The sequence below is a fragment of the Diorhabda sublineata genome, chromosome 2, assembly GCF_026230105.1.
Source record: "Diorhabda sublineata isolate icDioSubl1.1 chromosome 2, icDioSubl1.1, whole genome shotgun sequence".
In the NCBI taxonomy this organism is placed as follows: Eukaryota; Metazoa; Arthropoda; class Insecta; order Coleoptera; family Chrysomelidae; genus Diorhabda; species Diorhabda sublineata.
In genome coordinates this window covers 40,310,358-40,331,001 of record NC_079475.1, presented here as the reverse complement: position 1 = coordinate 40,331,001, position 20,644 = coordinate 40,310,358, and the positions used below count along the sequence as shown (strand labels likewise).

The 20,644-nt window shown below is 29.5% G+C and overlaps 6 protein-coding genes, 1 long non-coding RNA gene and 2 other non-coding genes across 10 annotated transcripts; 4 read left to right on the top strand and 5 right to left on the bottom strand.

Moving 5' to 3' along the window:
* The first annotated feature begins 448 nt into the window (after positions 1 to 448).
* Positions 449 to 4,033, top strand: LOC130452808 (COP9 signalosome complex subunit 1). Of its 2 annotated transcripts, XM_056792264.1 has the most exons (3): positions 449 to 654; positions 779 to 2,125; positions 3,197 to 3,854. In XM_056792264.1, exons 1-3 carry the CDS (start codon positions 646 to 648, stop codon positions 3,248 to 3,250), a joined length of 1,410 nt encoding a protein of 469 aa, XP_056648242.1. In that variant the 5' UTR covers positions 449 to 645; the 3' UTR covers positions 3,251 to 3,854. The 2 variants fall into 2 exon arrangements, with proteins under 2 accessions (XP_056648242.1, XP_056648241.1); XM_056792263.1 differs by lacking the exon at positions 449 to 654 and having other exon boundaries at positions 688 to 2,125; positions 3,197 to 4,033.
* LOC130452809 (uncharacterized) lies at positions 3,953 to 6,435 on the bottom strand. The gene is made up of 2 exons (XM_056792265.1): positions 6,313 to 6,435; positions 3,953 to 5,672 (listed from the first exon to the last, which is right to left on the bottom strand). The coding sequence occupies exon 2, from the start codon at positions 5,667 to 5,669 to the stop codon at positions 4,500 to 4,502; it is 1,170 nt and encodes a 389-aa protein (XP_056648243.1). The 5' UTR covers positions 5,670 to 5,672; positions 6,313 to 6,435; the 3' UTR covers positions 3,953 to 4,499.
* A 204-nt stretch (positions 6,436 to 6,639) lies between these two features.
* On the top strand, positions 6,640 to 7,474 carry LOC130452805 (NHP2-like protein 1). Its single transcript, XM_056792262.1, has 2 exons — positions 6,640 to 6,801; positions 6,858 to 7,474. Exons 1-2 carry the CDS (start codon positions 6,799 to 6,801, stop codon positions 7,236 to 7,238), a joined length of 384 nt encoding a protein of 127 aa, XP_056648240.1. The 5' UTR covers positions 6,640 to 6,798; the 3' UTR covers positions 7,239 to 7,474.
* LOC130452803 (damage-control phosphatase ARMT1-like) lies at positions 7,389 to 10,772 on the bottom strand. Its single transcript, XM_056792260.1, has 6 exons — positions 10,503 to 10,772; positions 10,119 to 10,224; positions 9,748 to 9,980; positions 9,536 to 9,689; positions 8,861 to 9,023; positions 7,389 to 8,056 (listed from the first exon to the last, which is right to left on the bottom strand). Exons 1-6 carry the CDS (start codon positions 10,601 to 10,603, stop codon positions 7,464 to 7,466), a joined length of 1,350 nt encoding a protein of 449 aa, XP_056648238.1. The 5' UTR covers positions 10,604 to 10,772; the 3' UTR covers positions 7,389 to 7,463.
* A 70-nt stretch (positions 10,773 to 10,842) lies between these two features.
* Positions 10,843 to 12,141, top strand: LOC130452804 (uncharacterized Golgi apparatus membrane protein-like protein CG5021). The gene is made up of 5 exons (XM_056792261.1): positions 10,843 to 11,031; positions 11,099 to 11,172; positions 11,273 to 11,507; positions 11,564 to 11,677; positions 11,742 to 12,141. The coding sequence occupies exons 1-5, from the start codon at positions 11,017 to 11,019 to the stop codon at positions 11,946 to 11,948; spliced, it is 645 nt and encodes a 214-aa protein (XP_056648239.1). The 5' UTR covers positions 10,843 to 11,016; the 3' UTR covers positions 11,949 to 12,141.
* LOC130452807 (uncharacterized) lies at positions 12,019 to 13,692 on the bottom strand. The gene is made up of 2 exons (XR_008911002.1): positions 13,574 to 13,692; positions 12,019 to 12,475 (listed from the first exon to the last, which is right to left on the bottom strand). It is a non-coding gene; the product is annotated as an uncharacterized LOC130452807 (long non-coding RNA).
* Trnai-uau (transfer RNA isoleucine (anticodon UAU)) lies at positions 12,676 to 12,767 on the bottom strand. The gene is given in 2 exon segments: positions 12,676 to 12,711; positions 12,730 to 12,767. It is a non-coding gene; the product is annotated as a tRNA-Ile (tRNA).
* Positions 13,304 to 13,395, bottom strand: Trnai-uau (transfer RNA isoleucine (anticodon UAU)). Its single transcript is given in 2 exon segments — positions 13,304 to 13,339; positions 13,358 to 13,395. It is a non-coding gene; the product is annotated as a tRNA-Ile (tRNA).
* Positions 13,693 to 13,696: 4 nt separating the features above from the next.
* On the top strand, positions 13,697 to 20,082 carry LOC130452802 (TATA element modulatory factor). The gene is made up of 11 exons (XM_056792259.1): positions 13,697 to 14,157; positions 14,214 to 14,411; positions 15,205 to 15,423; positions 15,512 to 15,668; positions 15,724 to 16,354; positions 16,406 to 17,175; positions 17,238 to 17,556; positions 17,617 to 17,878; positions 18,733 to 19,067; positions 19,121 to 19,240; positions 19,305 to 20,082. The coding sequence occupies exons 1-11, from the start codon at positions 13,893 to 13,895 to the stop codon at positions 19,689 to 19,691; spliced, it is 3,663 nt and encodes a 1,220-aa protein (XP_056648237.1). The 5' UTR covers positions 13,697 to 13,892; the 3' UTR covers positions 19,692 to 20,082.
* The last annotated feature ends 562 nt before the right edge of the window (positions 20,083 to 20,644 follow it).

Sequence of the window (20,644 nt, the reverse complement as noted above, 5' to 3'; positions counted from 1 at the left end):
AAAAAAATTGTACTTTCTCGTGACTATTATTGAGCACTCTCACCTTAGAAAATACCAGATAAGAAAATTTCGAACAGAAAATAGTGTAAATTATATAGACTTGTAGGATTGAAGAGCTAATCTCCTTAAAACCAGCACAATTCATAGAAACTGGATTGTGAACAGTAGATTTCAAAAACAGTTCTGATAAGAGACACACTGAAGTTGCTGTGTAAAATTTAACCTCTAATTGAACTCACTTGACTTTATATACAACAATAAATGCTGAACACGTACGAATATTGTATTGCGTTCTCTCCACTAAAAGTTGGTGGTTCTGTTTTATAAACTGGACGGTAGTGTATATACAAACTATAGTACATATGAAATAGTGCATTTCCATTTAATGCAGAACAGTTGCAAAAAATTGACTAAACTATACAAGGTGAAAGTTTTACCAATACTTTTTAGATAACTGTAGTACCAACAGTTAAAAACAAAATTTGTAGATCATATTACAGGTATCTTCAAAATATCTAAAATTATGATAATTACGTAAAGAAAAGTTTGATTAAGCATCAGTGTTTATCTTAGATGTGTTAAAAAAAATAAACTAATCGATATTTATGAAAACATATTATATTAAATATAATTTGAATCGACAAAATGGCACAGGTAAGCAATTTTTATGTTGACCCATTTAATTTGTGTCATTTGTCAATACAATATTTTCAAACTTCATAAAAAATTTCCAAATCTTCAAATAAGGTTTTGTTCAAATATAATGTTATTTTTACAGAATGCAGTAGAACCTATGCAAGTAGACGCGCCACCAGAAGACAATGATAACAATGAAGAAGATAACTATATTGTAGAAAATCCAACATTAGATTTGGACGTTTATGCAAACAGCTACGTAGGATTGGCAAAGTTGTACCGGCTTATTTATATAATAGATCATTGCCCTTCCCTTAAATTAGAGGCACTTAAAATAGCAATAGCATATGTAACAGATACATACAATGTAAACTTGTATCAAGTTTTACATCAAAAACTAGCTGAGATAACTACAGCTTTGAACGTTCCTGATGTAGCAGCCCCTTCTACATCCCAAGATATACCTGCCATAGATAATATGTGGATGGAAACGAAGTCAAAAAAAGCAGCATTTAAGCTAGAAAAATTGGATAATGATCTAAAAAATTACAAATCAAATTCAATTAAAGAAAGTATTAGAAGAGGACATGATGACTTGGGTGACCATTATTTGGATTGTGGTGATCTATCTAACGCTCTAAAATGTTATTCAAGGGCTAGAGACTACTGTACTAGTGGAAAACATGTTGTTAATATGTGTCTGAATGTTATAAAAGTATCTGTATATTTGCAGAATTGGTCTCATGTATTAAGTTATGTTTCTAAAGCAGAGAGTACACCCGATTTCTCGGAAACTCAGTCTAAGGATTCCAACCAAATCATATTGACAAAATTGAAATGTGCGGCAGGACTTGCAGAACTAGCAACAAAGAAATACAAATCTGCCGCTAAGCATTTCCTTCAAGCAAATATAGATCATTGTGAATTTCCAGAATTACTTTCTCCAAATAATGTTGCCATGTATGGGGGTCTGTGTGCACTAGCAACATTTGATAGGCACGAGTTACAAAAAAATGTTATTTTTAGTAGTTCTTTTAAACTGTTTTTAGAATTAGAACCACAACTACGTGATATAATTTTCAAATTTTATGAATCAAAATATGCCTCCTGTTTAAAACTATTAGATGAAATTAAGGACAACTTACTCCTCGATATGTACATTGCTCCCCATGTTAATATTTTGTATACGCAAATTAGGAACAGGGCGTTAATCCAATATTTTAGCCCTTATTTATCTGCTGATATGCACAAAATGGCTTTAGCCTTCAACAGAACCGTGCCTGCTCTGGAAGATGAACTAATGCAACTTATCTTAGATGGACAAATTCAAGCTAGGATTGATTCTCACAATAAAATTCTTTTTGCTAAAGATGTGGATCAACGTAGTACTACTTTTGAGAAAAGTTTGTTGATGGGAAAAGAGTATCAGAGAAGAACTAGAATGTTAATTTTAAGAGCCGCAGTTTTAAAAAATAAAATCCATGTCAAGGTAAGTTTATTTAATGTTTCTGTTACATTTTTGCTTGTTTTTCTTTGCAAACAAAATGTCTACAAGGATATAATTAAACAAATATTAATCAAAATTCTCTGAAGTGATTCATATTGTGCACTTCATCTACTTTATAAGGTCAATTAATCTGTATTTGTACATTAATTATTTATTTCTACATGTAACTTTTAATAATTTTTAAACTAGACACTGTGGCTGCCAAGGACATGAAGAAAATTTTTTTTACTTTGTTTCAACAAGTTTTTTAACTTGTCTAATTTGGTCTTCGCCACAAAGGAAAAGAGCGATGAGAATGTGTCAATACAACTGAATGGGAAAAGGCAATTATCTTAGAACAAGTTCAAAGTTATGTAAATCTTGGAGTGGTTATCAAGGAGGAAATCTGGAAGAGAGGATGACGATGGGAAGTAAACAGTTGGAAGTGCTGAATGCTATGAGAAGATCCAAAATAATCTCCAGAAAGGCGAAGCTACATCTTTACAAAACAATAATAAGACCAACAGTGAGCTACAGAGCAGAGGAAGAGAATTTAGATATATGGGAAAGGAAAATACTAGGGGCTAAAAATGAGGGAGAATTATGACTGAGGAAAATAAATAATGAAATACGGAATCTATTTGAAGAAGCAGAATTAAGAAAAGATGCCAAAGAATAGAGTTGAAGCTGTCGAATAATATAAATAGAGTGTTCTATGCTAGCAGGAAGTAATATAGAAAGAATAAGTTGAATTTGAATCTTACAATATAATGTTCCTGGCAAGAAAAATAATTACATCTCGCTGGACCGTCAAAATGACCTGTCACAAAACAGGATTTATATACCATTTTTCATATTAATCAAAGTTTAATAATAACGCTTGTTTTAGAAGAACCGAGAGAATAATTGTCGTATTTACTTTGTATCATATGTTCAGTGTTTATAACATGACGTCAAGTAATATGGCGGCCGTACTGAAATGTTTAAACTACCTACAAAATTTTTGAATTTTCAATAATTTTTTTCTCTAACCATGTAAGTACTCTATTGTATATGCGTATTTTTTATTTTTAGAGTCCTCAGAGAGAAGCAGGTCAAACGGGAGAAATTACAGTTGTGCCGTTCTAAAAACTATCAACTCAGTTATACTAACTTATATTGATTTGATTTATTCGAAAGTTTTGTGCGAAATTCTTGTAGTTGTATATCAACATTTCAGTCATTTTGATGTTTTTAAATAAATACCCTATTTTTGCGACTGTATTATTCGTTTATTTTCAAAGTTGTTGAGAAACTGTAATAACGAACGTACACAATGATCGTGCTTGTACGCGCTCTTAACGTCGAAGCTTCTACTTTTTACGCGCTAATCGACGTTAGACGTCAAAATCCTAACCTCACTTTTCTAGTGTAGTTTGTAGCTGCAGGTACCCTGACTTCTCTGAGAGAAAGGTTGGTAGAATTTGTATGAGCTCATGAGTATTCATATAACAAACAGTCGGGTGGATAAAAGGAAACTAAAATTTGACATAATATAGGGAATAATTTTCCCATTTAAAATTCCATGACATAAACTGGCGATTAACTTCCTTATTTCCTACATTTATCGCACTGATTGTCGTTAAACGTCAAAAACATAACCTCAATTTTCTATTGTAGTTGCAGATACCTTAAAAAATGACTTCTCTGAGTGAAAGGTTGGTACAATTTGTATGAGCTCTTGAGTGTTTATATAAGAAACAGTGGGCTAGATACAACAAAACTAAAATTTGACAATACAGGGAATACCTTTTGTTAACTAACTTGGTAAAAGAAATAAAAATACTTAGGTTATTGTAACAGTTTATTTGAATATAAAAAACAATTAAATCTTACCAACCTTAAATTTTGAATCTAAATTTATCACAAAAATTGAAAATAAAGAATTTACAAATCTTTTTTTCACATTTTTCTATAGGAATTTAAAAATATTATGTAAACAATAAAGACACTAATTTTTTTCTAACATTTAAACTTGACACAATAGTTTTGATGCAAGTAGATTAAAAGTCTCACTGATTTGCATAAGTGACTTCATAAACAGGGTTAAAGTTGAAGGGGTTGTTTTTTTTTTTGGAATTTCGTGCTCATTGAGACTTTCAAACAACTTGCTTTGGACGATGAAATTTTGGATCAATTCCCTTATTCCCAGGGTACCTTCGGATTGAGGAAGGTCCTTTTTATCGTGCAGATATTTTTGTATATTTTCCTGTTTTGTCAGTATATTTCTCTTTCTTTCCTATTTTAAAGTTGAAATAGAATAAACATTTTATTACAAAAAATATATAAAAAATTACATTATACAACCATATTTTTTCTAACATTAAATTGGTAAAATTTAATCATCAGAAGCGTCAAATGGTTTTATTCCTAAATCATCTGAAGAATCATCTAGACTATCACTCTCAAATTCAAGTGAATTTATATTATCAACATATTTCAAACTCTCAAACAAATGTTTGATAAGAGAGCTCACTTTTTCTTTATCATTATCTAGATTTTTTTGTATTTGTAAACATTCATCTATTACAGATCGTAATATATTTGCTTTTTGTTCAATAAAATGACTACTTGGATTTGGCAATTCCAAAGATTTTATGTTAATCATTGTTGCAACTTCTGAAAAAAATTCGGATAAATTCAAATCATGTCCTTCTGTTGATTGTTTATCATCGAAAGTGTGTTTTACAACTAATTTATTTCCTGACAGAGTTGAAGTAAGTTCTTTACATTCTAAAAATATATTATTTATACTTGAGATATTTTTCCATTCTTGTTTTATTGCTTTAAAATTTTCCCTCAAGCTACTCATTGATGGATACAAAGTATATTTTTTATAAAAGTCCTCTTCCTTTGTTATCAATTCCTTTTTTGCTATTGAAATTTTTTTATCTAGTTCTGCTAGCTTATCAACGAGCATATTAGCAGCACACTTCTGATCATTTTGATATTTTTGGAAATTTTCAATTTTTTCTTTAGTTCGAATTTCAATTTCTGATGTCAATTTGTTTATATTATTCAACATTCCTTGGGTTATATTCGGATCTTTGTTTGGTATGGGACAGTAAAGTAACAAACCTGAATTTGTTTTCTTTAAATGCTCAAACATTACCAACCGGGATAGTATCAATAAAAATTTGGCTATTTTGAATCCACCCGGTGAAATCAAATGTGAAGACATTAGTGGAGGTATATTAGCATAATTATAAATAGTATTTAATTCGTTTATATACTTCAGCAATTCACTTCGAAACTTGTTATCTCTTTTAATTTCTAATGGTGGCCAGGATGGTAATTTCTTTTTTGTTAAATCTGAATTTAAAATATCCAATAGGTAATAAACCACTTCATAAAATGCAGCCTTGTTGTTTTTAACAAACATATCTTTTTTGAAAACCTTTTCAAAGTCTGTATTGGTTTTGTAAGTACATTTTAATAAATATATATTATTAAACATTTCTTCGTGTATTTTATTTTCAACTTCTTTGAATGTTCGTATTTCCGACATTACCTAAAAATCATTCCCCTATTTATGAACTAGCAGTAATAAATGATAACCACAAAGAATCACCCTTTATAGGACATACATTTTACTTGGAACAACTTGAATGAACTACTTGCCCCTCAATCTTGGTTTATGCAGTCAAAATTATATTAAACTAAACTTTCCTGGTGGTAATTATTTGGTTTATACAGTAAATTAACGATAATTAGAAAGTACTGGTGAACAATAGAACTCACCTGAGTATTCTGTGCTCAAAACCTCACACAATTAAGGAATCAAACTAAGAAGTTAAAAGTTGGCGAACTCTTCAATTTGAATTTAAATTTACTGTTAATTCACTTCATGAAATACAAGCACCATTTCAATGTCTTTCAACTAGTAATTTAATTTGTTAGTTTAATGTTTAATTTTGGCTACATAAATCAAGCTTTAATATAAGTTTATACACAATTGTCAAGGAGAAAAGATATTTATTGAAATTATATTTAAAGGCGAGCTTTTCATTAACGTAAATGTTCAGTTAACAAAAAGCTAATGGTTATTACTAATAGAATTTGGTGACAAATATAGGGAACATAAAAAACCAATTCATGAACTTAAGGCTTTTATTCTTTGTGGTTAAATGAAAATAATTCAATTACTACACCTTTTATGTATTCGTATTCCGATGTATAAAGAAAACTTTTTTTTAGTTACTAACTATAACGACTTTTTAAATTTGATTTCGTTTACTGTAACTGTCAAACGTCATTTCTACTTTTACTTTGACTTTTTAATATTTGCATCTACTCCTTAATATTAGATTTGAATTGAACTATAGAACTTTAAATATAATAATAATATTGAATAAGAAAATTATGGATCTGTAAAGAGCTACTATTAAAAAAAGTGTTTTTCTTTCGTTAAAATGACACTTAAAGAAGGGTTTGAGTACTATATAGTCGAAGGCCGATAATAAATACAAGAGCACGTGCGGTTAATGCTAACCTCAAAACCTTAAAACACGAAGTGGATTCGTTTGAAAACGTTTTCGGCAGTATACTCTAACCCCTCAGTGAAGCGAAAAAATCGCAGAGAGGACAGAGAAATTATTATTTTCGTCAAATCATTTCAGTAATTGAATAATTTCATCATGGTAAGCACCTTTCTATAAATATTAATAAATATATATATATGAATATTATATTTTAGGCCGAAGAGATCAACCCGAAAGCATATCCTTTAGCGGATCCTACGTTAACAACGAAAATATTGAACTTAGTTCAGCAAGCTATGAATTACAAGCAATTAAGAAAAGGGGCTAACGAAGTTACAAAAACTCTCAATCGAGGTATAGCAGAATTCATTGTGATGGCCGCTGATGCAGAACCTTTAGAGATTTTGTTGCATTTACCGTTGTTATGCGAAGATAAGAATGTTCCATATGTTTTTGTTCGTTCCAAACAAGCTTTGGGTAGAGCTTGTGGAGTTTCAAGGTCTGTTATTTCTTGCAGCGTTACCATCAATGAGGGTTCTCAATTGAAACCTCAAATCCAGACGATTCAGCAAGAAATTGAACGCCTATTAGTTTAAGATTTAAAGTACAAATGATTTTTTTATTTGTAATTTTTTTAATAAAATACTTTGTAGCTTAAGAGTCGCAATAAAATTATTTCTATGAACAAATTAATTGATTGAAGGTGAAATTGATATAAAATGTATAAAAATAAAACCATTTGAACATTAGATTGAAAATTTATTGGGTAAAAACAATGAAATTATAATAAATCAACAATAAAATGTACAACTTGAATTATATTATTCAATGGCAAGTTTCTGTTTGGAAAACTGAATGAGACCATAATCTCCTTTTTCCATCCATTTTTCATCTTCAGCTTCAATTTCTTCTGCTAAGCCATTTGGTAGACCGCAAACAATGTCTGCTTTGATAGTCCTTATGATACACAGTTTCGTAGGATGAAATCCTTGCAAAGCTTCATCAACAGGTGTTGCTGGGTCCCAGTTTTTCTCACCAAACAACTTTCTGTAGTTCAAGTCACCTTTAAAAAAAACAGCTTTCGCCTGAGCCAATTGTTTATAGAGCTCTGGTTCTACAGTAGACATATGAGTAAAATCAAATGGCAAAGTCCAAAAGTCTGATATTACAAGTGTCCATGTACCATTTTCTATATAACCTGACCATCTCCCTCCCAATAGTCGAAGATATTCGTTGTTACTACTTTTTAATTGATCTAATATCCAAAAGAAATCTTGTTGCATAACGTCCGAGATGAACCACTGAATCGTCTTGACATAAAGACGCATTGATTTAGCTAAACCTTTGGTTATCAAATAATCGGCTACACAGAGATCTGTGAAGACTTCATAACCAGAATTGTCAAATACAATATCTGAAAAAGGTATATTCTACAAAATACTTACAACAGATTAAAATTTATTTTACTACAGTAATTTTTATATGAAAATTTAGTATCTTATTTCATTCTAGAATAATTTAAGAGATTAATTATGGTAGCAGAAATAATTTAAAAACTTGATTTCAAAATATTCATTTTACAACAGCCCAGGGTTCTATTTTTTTATTAATATAATCAAGGTTTTCAACTTTTTACTGAATTTTTAAATTTTTATCTGACCAACAGCAACTTTTTTGATACCTGCATCTCCTTTAGAATCTTTCTACCTGAAATAACTGTGCACCTTGGACACGACTTTGACCATTCATTGAATTTATTCCCATGTTGAACCCATACGATACGATAAACTCTGCAGCAGCATCTTCATCGTACTTACAGTTGAAAACTAAGTCATACAGTGTTCTCATCTCACTTCCTAACAGTATTTCTACAGGTGTTTAATCTGAGGACCTCCGCAACTAAGCTACAACACTTCTGTAGGTCTATTTCACTACCAATTTGGATCTTTGTATTTTAGGTGTTTTCAATTGGAGTTTTTTAGGGAGATGATTTTTTTGGGACTTGAGAACACTGATCTAACCATTCTGAGTTTTGCCATCAACAATTCATTTGAACAGAATTCTTGCATGTACTTAAGAACAACCCCACATCTGACTCCAATTTGTATTATGTTGGTTTTCAGCTATTTATTTCAGAAATCAAGTTTTATAACTTTGTAATTAAGATTTTTTAATTTTCATTAATAAACCAGCAACGATGCTACATCATTTAACTCACCTATGATATCTGAACAATCATCATTTGAAATATTTTCCCAAATTGTCTCAGAGTCATCACATAATATATACTTATCTAAAGCGGCAGTATCGAACAATTGGGAAGAATCATTAGCTTTTCCTAAGGACAAGGATAAATCGCATTTATTTCCCCACAAGTTAACCTAAAATGTTTTTTTTTTTCGATAATAAAAATCTAATTAGTTATTACTTTTTATTATACATTTGGATTAAGCAGAAATGTATAATTGTTATACTACCCTACTGGTAGCGGGTTAATAACTTCAAAGTTTTCATTTGCTAATATTAGCACGTTATTCTCAGCAAAAGAAAAGTTTATCAATAGATGAAATTGTCAAAAAATGTAAAAAATAATTATCATCAATATTATCAAAAGGAAAAATTCGAATCAAATATTAATTTACTGATAATGCATTACATCTAGAAGACTTTAAAGATCCTAGAGTTGATTCTTACTATTGCAAATATCACTATATAATTTCAAATTATAAGGAGAGCAAAATGGATCTGTATCTGTGTTGTTCTATATAAATTTTCATACAATTTTCTTCAACTTTTTATTTCTTAAACCTTTTTATACATTCTTAAATGGAATGGAAAAACCCTTTAATCGCTAATTTGATAATAATCTACCATTTTAGTTATTGACACATACCTTGAGCAGCTGAATGAATTCATTTTTTTCAGGTGGATTCTGATTTGTTAATATTTTAACAATAAATTCAGCCAATGTTTTAATTATTGGTAGAGCTACTGTATACGCTTCTTGTTTTTGATGAAGAAAATAATCATAATCCTTAATTATTGTCCTGAAATAGAAATTAAATCAATAATGCCACTTTTAAATAAAAAAATATATTTACACACTTGGTTTCGAACATTTGTTTTATCCTTCTGTACATATAGCATTCAGTTAACAACCATATAGTATGAAAATGAGTTGTATGACCTTCGGCTACTGTCTGTTTATAAATATAATCATTATAAATTTTTACATCCTTAGCATCAGTTGTTAATGGTTTTAAGGATTTATTTGTCTGGATTTCATATTTAAGTTCAGATATTTCTCCTATAATTATCTTGAGTTCCTCTAGTGCAGCCTAAAAATATTTAATATCAAGGAATAAGTTTATTAGGTTTTTTTTATAAATAGTAATTTCTACTTAAATATATCTAACCAAGCATATAATCATACTCCTAAGTTAACATATTTTATCACAATCTTTCCAAAAAATTACCTCTCCGTATTTTTCAATGATATATTTTTTATTTCGCACTAAAGAATCTATCAAATTTGTTAAAATAACAGGCATTCTATGTTTAACGGTGTAAAAAGCAAAGCTCCTATAACAGAAATAAACATTTATGAGCACTAAAAACAATAATAATAAATTTTCTTGATTTTAGGTCTTATTTGATCGAAAATTAGTTCAAAAACAAAGGTAAAAATTGACGAAAAATAGTTTGATGAAGACCGAAATACGTTAAAATGTTACTTTTTATCTGTGTTTTCAAACTTTTTTTCTATCAAAAGAGAGCTAAAATCAGGAAAATTTATAAAAAAAAAACATAAAAAGGTCTAACATGTAAACAGTTAAAGAAAAATAATAGTTAGTTTGTACCTTTTATAAATAGCTGAAAGATGTACATTTCTAGGTGTTTTTATATCTAAACTACGATTTGATCCACATTGACAACTACCATTTGAATCGGTGTCAGACATTTCTTTAAAACTTATAATAATAAATTCAAATTATCCTATTGATTTGATAAATTTAACAAGTCATCCAAGTGGTTTTTAACTTGTTGACAAATAATTTGAAGGTTACTTTTTTAGCCATAGAACTTCTTCTTACACTAATAAGGCAAGTAATATTTTCATATATAAAATCCAGTCAGGAATTATCTAATTTTTTATAACGAATTGTATTGCTGTATTACATTAAAGTTAAAGTCATTTATCAATTTGATAAGTATGACTTTAACCAAAATGAAGCAAATCATATTCGAAATGTTCTATGATTTGTTATCCACATAGACAATAATAATGAACATTTAAACAGATTCAATTCTACATGATACTTTAAATTGCAAAGATAATCGGTTATCTGTATATGTTATCAGATTATTATCATTATGTCGTCTGCCAGAGTAAGTAAATAAACGTCTTTTTCTCACCAACAAAAATCGAAACAAAATATTGATTTTTATATTGCAGATGCCCCTTTTGGAGGATACCGTTGGTTTTGGTGAAGATGAAGGAGAATTTGGCGTTAAAAAAGATTCTTTAACGTAAGATAAAATTAAATTCATACATTAAAGTAATTGTTGTAATATATATGTAATTAGTTTAAATAAGTATTATAGATAATTTGTATTTACTAATTGGTAGGCATCCATATATTACCTTATGCCACATCGCATTTAGAGGAGCAGCTGTAGTAGTTTACCTATTATGTGAAGCATTTGGTGCAGGTTTTATAACAAGTTTTGTCAGTGTAATTTTATTGTTATCTGTTGATTTTTGGACAGTAAAAAATATTACTGGAAGACTTATGGTAGGTTTACGATGGTGGAATTATGTTGATGATGATGGAAAATCCCACTGGGTGTTTGAATCTGGACAGGTATTAATTCGATGATGGATATAGAGAAAATTTATTTATTATTTCAATATTTTTAGAACAGAGTAAATGAACGAGAGTCTAGAATATTTTGGGTTGCACTAATTTTAACCCCATTATTATGGTCTTTATTATTTATAGTTGCAATCTTTGGATTTGAATTTAGATGGTTGGTGAGTTGTGTTTTTGTAGATTAAAAGTTAATAAAATAAATAAATTATGTTCTATATTTTGTAGTTATTAGTAACAATAGCTTTAATCCTAAGTGGATCAAATCTTTATGGTTATATAAGGTGTAAAGTGGGCAGTAAAGAAAGTATGACAAGTTTGACTTCGGATTTTCTTCGAAAACAAGTTCTACAAAATGCAGTATCTTTAGTTACGCGTCAAACAGCTGCACAACCAGCAACAAATCAATCGAACAGACCAACCAATATAGTATAATATTAATTGGTAATTCCACGTGTGTTGAAATAAAGTGTAAGATACAGTGATTTGAATGTAATATATTAGATTTCTAATTTTGTAGTTATTTTATTTTAATACATTTTGTAATACTGTAGTAACAACTGATTAATCTGTATTTATAATTTTATTTTTTTTCCTTTTATATAAATAAAGTTTTCAAATTAATCGATGTGTTTTTTTCATTCAAACTAAACCTTTTTCATTAGTAAATTCAAAACAAAAACCTCAAAATAAAGACTAAAAGAAGTTGAAACGTCAAATGTTTATCTGTCTTTAAGATATTATAAAAGAAACTAATTTTAAATCAGAAGAGACCTAAAATTAAGAATATTTTGAAGCATAAACATATCAAAAGGTCTAAGAGATAAGAAATAACAGTTTATAGATATGATGAACTCCATTAATATAATCATATGGTAAATTTTCTAAATCTCTAGAAAAACTTCAAAATGAAATAACAATTTATGGATATGATGCACTCCATCAGCATAATCATGTGAGACCTGAAAATGTGTACAGCTTATATAATCTAATATAAATAAAATTCATGGTATAGAAATTATTTTAATTTTAAAAAATGATTGTAGGGATTTTTCTTTACTATGCTATATTTTAGAAATTTTTCATTTTTGTGCAAAAAATATATTACATGTCAAAAAAAATTATTTTCTGTTGAAATTTTTCTATATAAAAAAATTACTGCTGCTCCAGGTGAGGCTCGAACTCACAACCCCGGCATCGCTCACAACTACTGTCTTATAAGTACCGTGCGCTAACCAATTGCGCCACTGGAGCGACGTATTTATTTGTGTCAAAGTTCAGTTATTAAATTACACTGAATGAAAAAATTGTGAAAATAAGTATATTAATTTTTTTTCTTGATAAATTATCTTAATTAGTTCCAAAAAATAGATAAAAATTGATTTTTGGAACTAATTTTTTATCTAAAGAGACTTATAATCAAAATGATTTATTACGAAAAACACAACATAATAAAACAAATCATTTTTATAGTTTTCATCAATTAAGAGGAACTTTAAACTAAATTATTTGTATTCGCTTACAAAATGACACAAAAATATGAATGAGTAATACTTATAAATTATAAAAAAATACTTCTAATGGAATATAGACAAGTTTATGTGTGAAGTCCTCGAGAGATATTGCAATTGAATCGATCCATATTAAGTATATCTAAAGGGGTCTATCATAATTAAATTACTATCTTAATTCTATCTCTGTAAAATATAATATCAAAACGAACAAATGAAATAGTTTCTATATTTTCAGAAAAAAATTCAGTACTTCTAAAAAATAAATTTAAAAAAACATGCTCCAGGTGAGGCTCGAACTCACAACCCCGGCATCGCTCACGACTACTGTCTTATAAGTACCGTGCGCTAACCAATTGCGCCACTGGAGCGTTGAGTATATAGATACTAATAACCGTATATAAGAAAATCAAAAAATTATCAACTTTCTGGTTATTTTTCATAAAAATAATGAAAATAACAATCCTTTAATTTTATTATTAGATTCAATTTCAATATTCTATGCGTAATTTCTTCACGAAGTTATTTAATTAGTATAATAGTTATTACCTATAGTAGCCACAAATTTTAATATTATTTAATCATCGTATAATTAATTATTTTAAAAAACTCGGTAAGTTCTATTTCATTTGAAAGGTTTCAGCTAGTAGTACATGACAAACTGCTTATTTATCAGCAGTTTAAATGTCGTACTTGTCATTTTACGTCAACAAATTTTTGTCAACATGTCAAGTGATATATTGTAAAGTGTTTAAAAGTATATGATAAGAAAATATCGCATACCACATAAAACTTTAAAGCATAAATGTTACTTAAATAATGTATATTTTATCGTTTTATATTTATTCGTTAAAGAATATGAATCAAAATGAGTTGGTTTGATGCAGCAGGTCTAGCAAACATTGCAAAGTCAGCTCTTAAAGAAGCTCAAAAAACTATAGATAAAGCTTTAGATATTAAGGACGATGAATCTATTCTAACTCCTGCAAATACGCCCATAGATCCACTTTCAGATGACTTCTTTGGTAACTGGGGTTTGGCACAACCAAGTACCAGTCAGGATAAGAAAAATCAAACAGCCGTTCATCCAAAACAAATCAATGTGTCGAACAGTATTTGGGGATCATTTACAGGTTTGCTTGAATTTGGTGTTTGGACGATATGTAATAATTGAAATGAAATATCGTAGGATCTTTTTTTGAAAATAATCAGGATGGAAATAAATCACCTTCGATTACCAGCCTGGATGATACTCTGGACGGTATAGAAACGTTTAGTCGAAGTAAGCTTGTTGTACAAAATATAGAAGAAGTAGATAATCATATTTCTGATATTGTTGAGGGAGAAAAAGGTGAAAATACCCCTGATCAAGATGAAATTATTACAGGTAACATTCTTGATCAATTGTCTTGATTTTAGATAGAAAATTAGTTTAAAAAAACAAGATTTTCGATCTATTTCAGTCTTTGTCAAAATATATTTTTTGAAACTAATTTTCTATCAAAATCAAGGTGATTTATCAAGAATAAATTTTACTTACCAACTTACTGATGGTCAAAGCTCTAGTTCCTATCAAGGTCCCAACAAATAAATGCAAAGTATGTGGCCAATGTCTTGTCTCTCTAGGGTCTAGGTATTTTGAATCAAGGGATTCTCAAAGTTGTCAATATCGATTCTCTGGGACTGATCAAAAATCAACCCCTTTCAATTAACACAAGGTCTTGATTAATAATTAATTGATAATATTTACATAGAATGTTATCACTGTTGTATTTTTTAAAAACTGAAAAAGTTGCTTGCTCGGTTTTTTTTTAATTCAAACTATGAATTGGTAAGCGTGAACTTGAATGAGTAACTTTGTTAATTTTATTATCGCTGGCTTTGTTTATTGTAATTAACAGTCCACAGTCGAGAATAAAGTCCTTAGTGTTAAAAATAGAAGATATTATGTTATAACATTGTTAGCTATGTTTACAAATATTTTTAAAATAAACTAAGGTGGAGGTTTAACACTGCATCTTTTCAGTATTGATCAAGGTTTAGCTATATTTACAGAAAATTATTAATTACACTTGATATTTATCAAATTTGGTCTATTTAATTTATTAAATTTGCAAATATTCACTTTAATCTATTGTAAATTTGATTTTATTTTATTCCAAATGGGAAAACGTTTATAGTTGATACTGATTTGGATAATCAAAATAATACAAATACAGTTAAAAGAAGGGAGAAACAGACCACTTCACAAAGCAACAGGCTCTCAGTACTCAGTGCTGAAAGTGGTAAAAATAGTTCCGAGAGTGCTGATATTATAACTTGTAGTACAGAATGTACAAGTCCAGATTCAGAAATGTTGTCAGCCGGCCATTCCATCTCTACATCAAGTTCTGCATTAGGTAAGGTATACTTGAGTATTATTATTTTGTTTTTTTCATAAAATGTGAATTTAAAATCAGTTTATCTATAGATACTCAATGTATTTAGGTCTTCAGCCCACATCAGACTCCGTGGAAGTATTGGGCGATAGTTTAACTAGTCCAAGTTCTGTGGAAGTGATCGGTACTGATAGTACTAATAGTAGAAGACAGTCCGATTACACAGATGAAGTTATTTCACCATTGTCAGAAGATGAAAAAAGCAGGTAACATATTATATATTTAATGATGTAAATAAGAGTTTATTTAATATTATTTCAGTTCTGTTGATAAATTATCACCGGATAGTGTTGAAGTAATTCCAGAAGATCAGGATGAGAATAGTATTGCTGAAGATACAATGTCATATACATCAGTATCAGAAAGTACATCTGCAACTGTATTAGATTCTGCTTTTAACCCCCATCTAAAACCCCAGAAGATGTTAAAAGATACATTCGGTCTACCGGAAACTGTAAATGAAATTAACACAGATTCAGATAAAAAATATCCTCTTGTAGATGCTATTACAAGGGCTCCTGCTAGAAGTACCATGCAGTTGCCATTGACACAGGTTTTGATAGATACCCAACCACAGAGTATCAAACAAGATTTAACTAATATTTTACAAAAAACTAATATTATAGATATTCCAGTTGAGGTAGAAGAACATAGCATAACAGAAAATCCAATTGATAGTTATATACAAGATGATAGTTCACAATCAGATAAAACTATAACCGGAAGTGATAATATCATGGAAAGTAGTAGCGATACTAGTACAGCGACTGAGACAAGTAGCAATTCGACTTATTTAAAAAATTTATTAGCAGATGCAATGACAGAGAAAAGTGTATCTAACGAACCAAAGATGATAATGGATTCTAGTCAAAAAAGTCTCACTTTGTCACAGGTAAATATTAAATTTATTCAAATAAATTTATTTTAAATATTATCTTTTCAGGTAGAACTGATTCCTAGGGAGAATTCACCGATTAGTTCAGAAAGTCGATCGGATCTCGTTAAAATAGGATCAGATCACACATCAGGGGATGAATTAGAAACAACAACATCTTCCGATATAGAAATAATATCAAGTCCTAACGGCGACTCGAGTAGTACCCAAAGTAGACAGAGTCCCGCTAAACAGATTTGTACAAGAGCTAAAATGGAAACTGAGGGATTAGGCAAACTGACTATAAAGAAAATAAAATGTCATAATCGAGAATTATCGGAAGCTTCTAGTATAAGCGACGAACTACATCCCCCGGAAGTGGATAAGCTCTTAAAAAAAATAACCGAAATAACTGAAATATTAGAATCTAGAGAATCTAAACTCATAGATGTGAATCGTCGAAATGCCGAATTACAAGAAGTAAATAACAGTTTGAAGGTTCAATTGGATACCATAATAAGTAAGCAGTTGGAAAGTGCTGATTTATCGCAGGTCACTGAGGAATACACCCAAAGGATGTCTGCGTTAGAAAAGAAATTCCAGCAGGCGATCAGGGAGAAAGATAATTTAAGAAAGCAATTAGAACAGACGAAAGTGGAATCGGCAACTAGAATCAGCAAAGGTGAATTTGAAAGCCTATTATCAGAGAAAGAAGGGGTTATAAAAGAATTGATGCAGGAAGGTGAAAAATTATCTAAACAGCAGCTGCAACATTCTAATATTATCAAAAAATTGAGAGTTAAAGAAAAAGAAAACGAAAATACAATAAAACATCTCAAGTAAGTTTTTTTTTGTTGTTGTTTAATAATGTAAATTTATAATTTCATCATTTTTATTTTAGGGAAAACGTGGAAAGTCTTACAACAGAATCGGATCGTCTTAAAAAATCTCTAGCAGCGAAAGATGAAGTTGAAAGGACGCAAATAGAAGCTATCAATCAGTTAACGTCAAAAAATAAAAAATTAGAAAACGAAGTTAATAAATTGAAAGGACAATTGGACGATTTAACCCAAAAATATGATACTGTTAAAAAATCACTAGAAGCGGCTAAAAAAGAACTCCAAGAAAAAATTAAAACTAGTTCCGAATTACAAATGCGTGAACAGCTGCTGAATACTTTGGAAAATCAAAAGAAAATGACCGAATCGCAAAATTCCGAAGTGAGTTTTTTTCAAATTATTTTTTTTTTCGTGTTATTATTTGTTATTTTTTATCTGTAGCTGGTGGATCAATTAGAAGATTTAAGGCAAACGTTAAGGCGATATGAAGAAGATAACGTGAAAAACGAGGAAAAATTCAGGGAAGATAAAAATAAATTGATGAGAAAATTGGAAGAAGCCGAAGCCCGAAATGAAGAACTATCACAATCAGTATCTGAAGTTAGCAAACCCTTAATACGTCAATTGGAATCGTTACAGGCGACGCATTCATTGAAATTAGCTTCATTTGAAAAAATTGAAGAGGAACTCACATTAAAAATTAGTGAGTCATAATTAGAAAAAATAATTGATGGAAAATAAGGAAGGAATTTATTTTTTCCTATTAGAATTGAGGGTTGATAGATTATTTGAAATGTTTTACAAACATTTCAAAAGAATGAGGTTTTTCAAAAAAAAAACACAAAATTATAAAATTAAAGTTTAATGTGATGTTAGTTATCATGGAAAAGTTGATATCTAAAAACAATAAATCACTGAATTGACTTCTCAAATTACTGGCTTAAATCATTGCTGGCTTTTTTGATAGTCGAAATCGTTCAGAGTCTTTTGATTCTAAACTAACCGGAATTTTCAGTATTTTAATCATTTGTGAGGTTAGATCTGTATTTGTTTCATAACTACTTCAGTTTTCTCAACACTTTCTGAACACATTGTAATTTATTTGATGTAACCAATAGTTTTCCAAAAGTAGAATCGAACCTTTTCCTTTGTTATTTCTTCAAAAACAACTTTTACTTCTGTATCTTCCTGTATATCAACAAATTTACTTGTTAAATGGTCTTCCTGTTCAAAAAATAATTGTTATGGTCTATGGTAGAGATGAAACACCATCAAAAACAAAAGTAGAGGAATTAATAAATAATATGAAGAATGGCAAAGCTATGGAATTCCAATAGATCCCATTGTAATTTATTTGATGTAACCAATAGTTTTCCAAAAGTCAAATCGAACCTTTTCCTCGGTTTTTTCTTCAAAAACAACTTTTACTTCTGTATCTTCCTGTATATAAACAAATTTACTTGTTAAACGGTCTCTGTCACTTTCATTTGGAATTTTTAGATTGTTTAAATCTATTTTCTATCCTATCCAAGCCTGTTACGGTTTTTATTTTTTTAGCCGAGCTACAAACAAAATTACAAACCGCGACTAACAATGAAAGAATCATCAAAGATGACTGTATCCAATTAAGGTCGAAATTTTCGGATATGGAAAGCGAACTTAACAGCTTACGCCACAAATTGGAACTTTCCCAAATGGAATTGCAACAACAAAAAACTGAAAGATTCGTTAACGAACAAGAATTGAATAATAAAATCGAAAAATTGAATATTTCATTGAAAAAATGTAAAGAAACAATTAGTGAAAAGGAAAACGAACTTTGTAATTTGCAGCAACACTTTAATGCGGAAAGAGCTGCTTTCGAATTGGAAAAGAGACAAATTATGTCACAGGTGAATAAAATCGGAATTATATTACTTGTTTATAAAGTGTTTCTGATTTTTAGGAACGACTACCAACCGAAAATCAAGTAACTAGGTCTTCTAATGGCGGTAGTAATTCACCTACTTTAAGTTTAGGAAAAGTTTCCGTATCTGATTCCATGACTGGTTCGTTTTGGTCCCAGGCAAGTTATTTCTTTAAATAAAACTCGAAATATTAATTATCTACAGGATATTATTATTTTACAGGACGAACCGTTCGAAGTTACTGCTACCCCCCGTTACACGAACATGTTCGAGATGCAAATGCTACAAACAAGTTTGAAACAACGAGACGGAGAAGTGCAACAACTACAGTGGGAATTGAATCGACGAGAACAAGAACGCAACCTCCTCAATAACGAAATATCTAATTTATTAACGAAAGTAGAAAATTTGGAAGGTAAAGTAACCGAATTCGACAGCCTAAAAATAAAATTCGACGAATTGGAACAACAATATGATACGTTGTGTCAACTGTATGGGGAAAAAGTTGAGCAAAACGAAGAATTGAAATTGGATTTGGAGGATGTCAAGGATATGTATAAGAGTCAAATCGATGAATTATTGAGACAGCAAAGAGAACGTGCTAAATAGGTTTTATTTTATTTATGAAAAAGGAAACTAAAGACTTATAATCCATAAGGAATTAGTTATTGATTAGGGGGGTATTCTGGTCTAGAAGACTAAATTTTAGGCATTTTGAAACTAACGTGAAAAAATGTTTACTATCCATTTTTTTATAAGATATTTATTGACTTATTAAGAAAATAAAAATAAAAATATCTCAATTCTTGGAATAAAATTATTCACCTACCAGTAGGGAAACTCACGATTCGACTAATTTAGCAACTAGAAAGTTTAATAGAAAGTAAATGTACAAAATGTGATTATAAATTGATAATCCAACTCATTTTCCACATAATTATGGGACAAAAAGAAAAATCCTGAAGTTTTTTGAATAAAATTATTCACCTACCAGTAGGGAAACTCTTCATTCGACTAAATAAGCAGCTAGAAAGTTTTATAGAAAGTAAATGTACAAAATGTGATTATAAATTGATAATCCAACTCATTTTCCACATAATTATGGGACGAAAAGAAAAATCCTGAAGTTTTTTGAATAAAATTATTCACCTACCAGTAGGGAAACTCTTGATTCGACTAATTTAGCAACTAGAAAGTTTTATAGAAAGTAAATGTACAAAATGTGATTATAAATTGATAATCCAACTCATTTTCCACATAATTATGGGACGAAAAGAAAAATCCTGAAGTTTTTTGAATAAAATTATTCACCTACCAGTAGGGAAACTAAATTTCCTACATAAATGTGGAACAAAAAGGAAAATTACGAAGTTTTTTGAATATTATTCACCTATAAAAATTTTTAATCTGTAAAGATGTCAATTAATCAAAAAAAGTAGTTTGGAGAAAAAAAATTTGGGAAAATCCGTTCAAGGACATATTCTTAAGGGTCTAAGCTTTGAAAATATGCAATAAAATCGTTGTTTTCAATTTCTCGACCAGAATACCCCCTTAGATCGTAT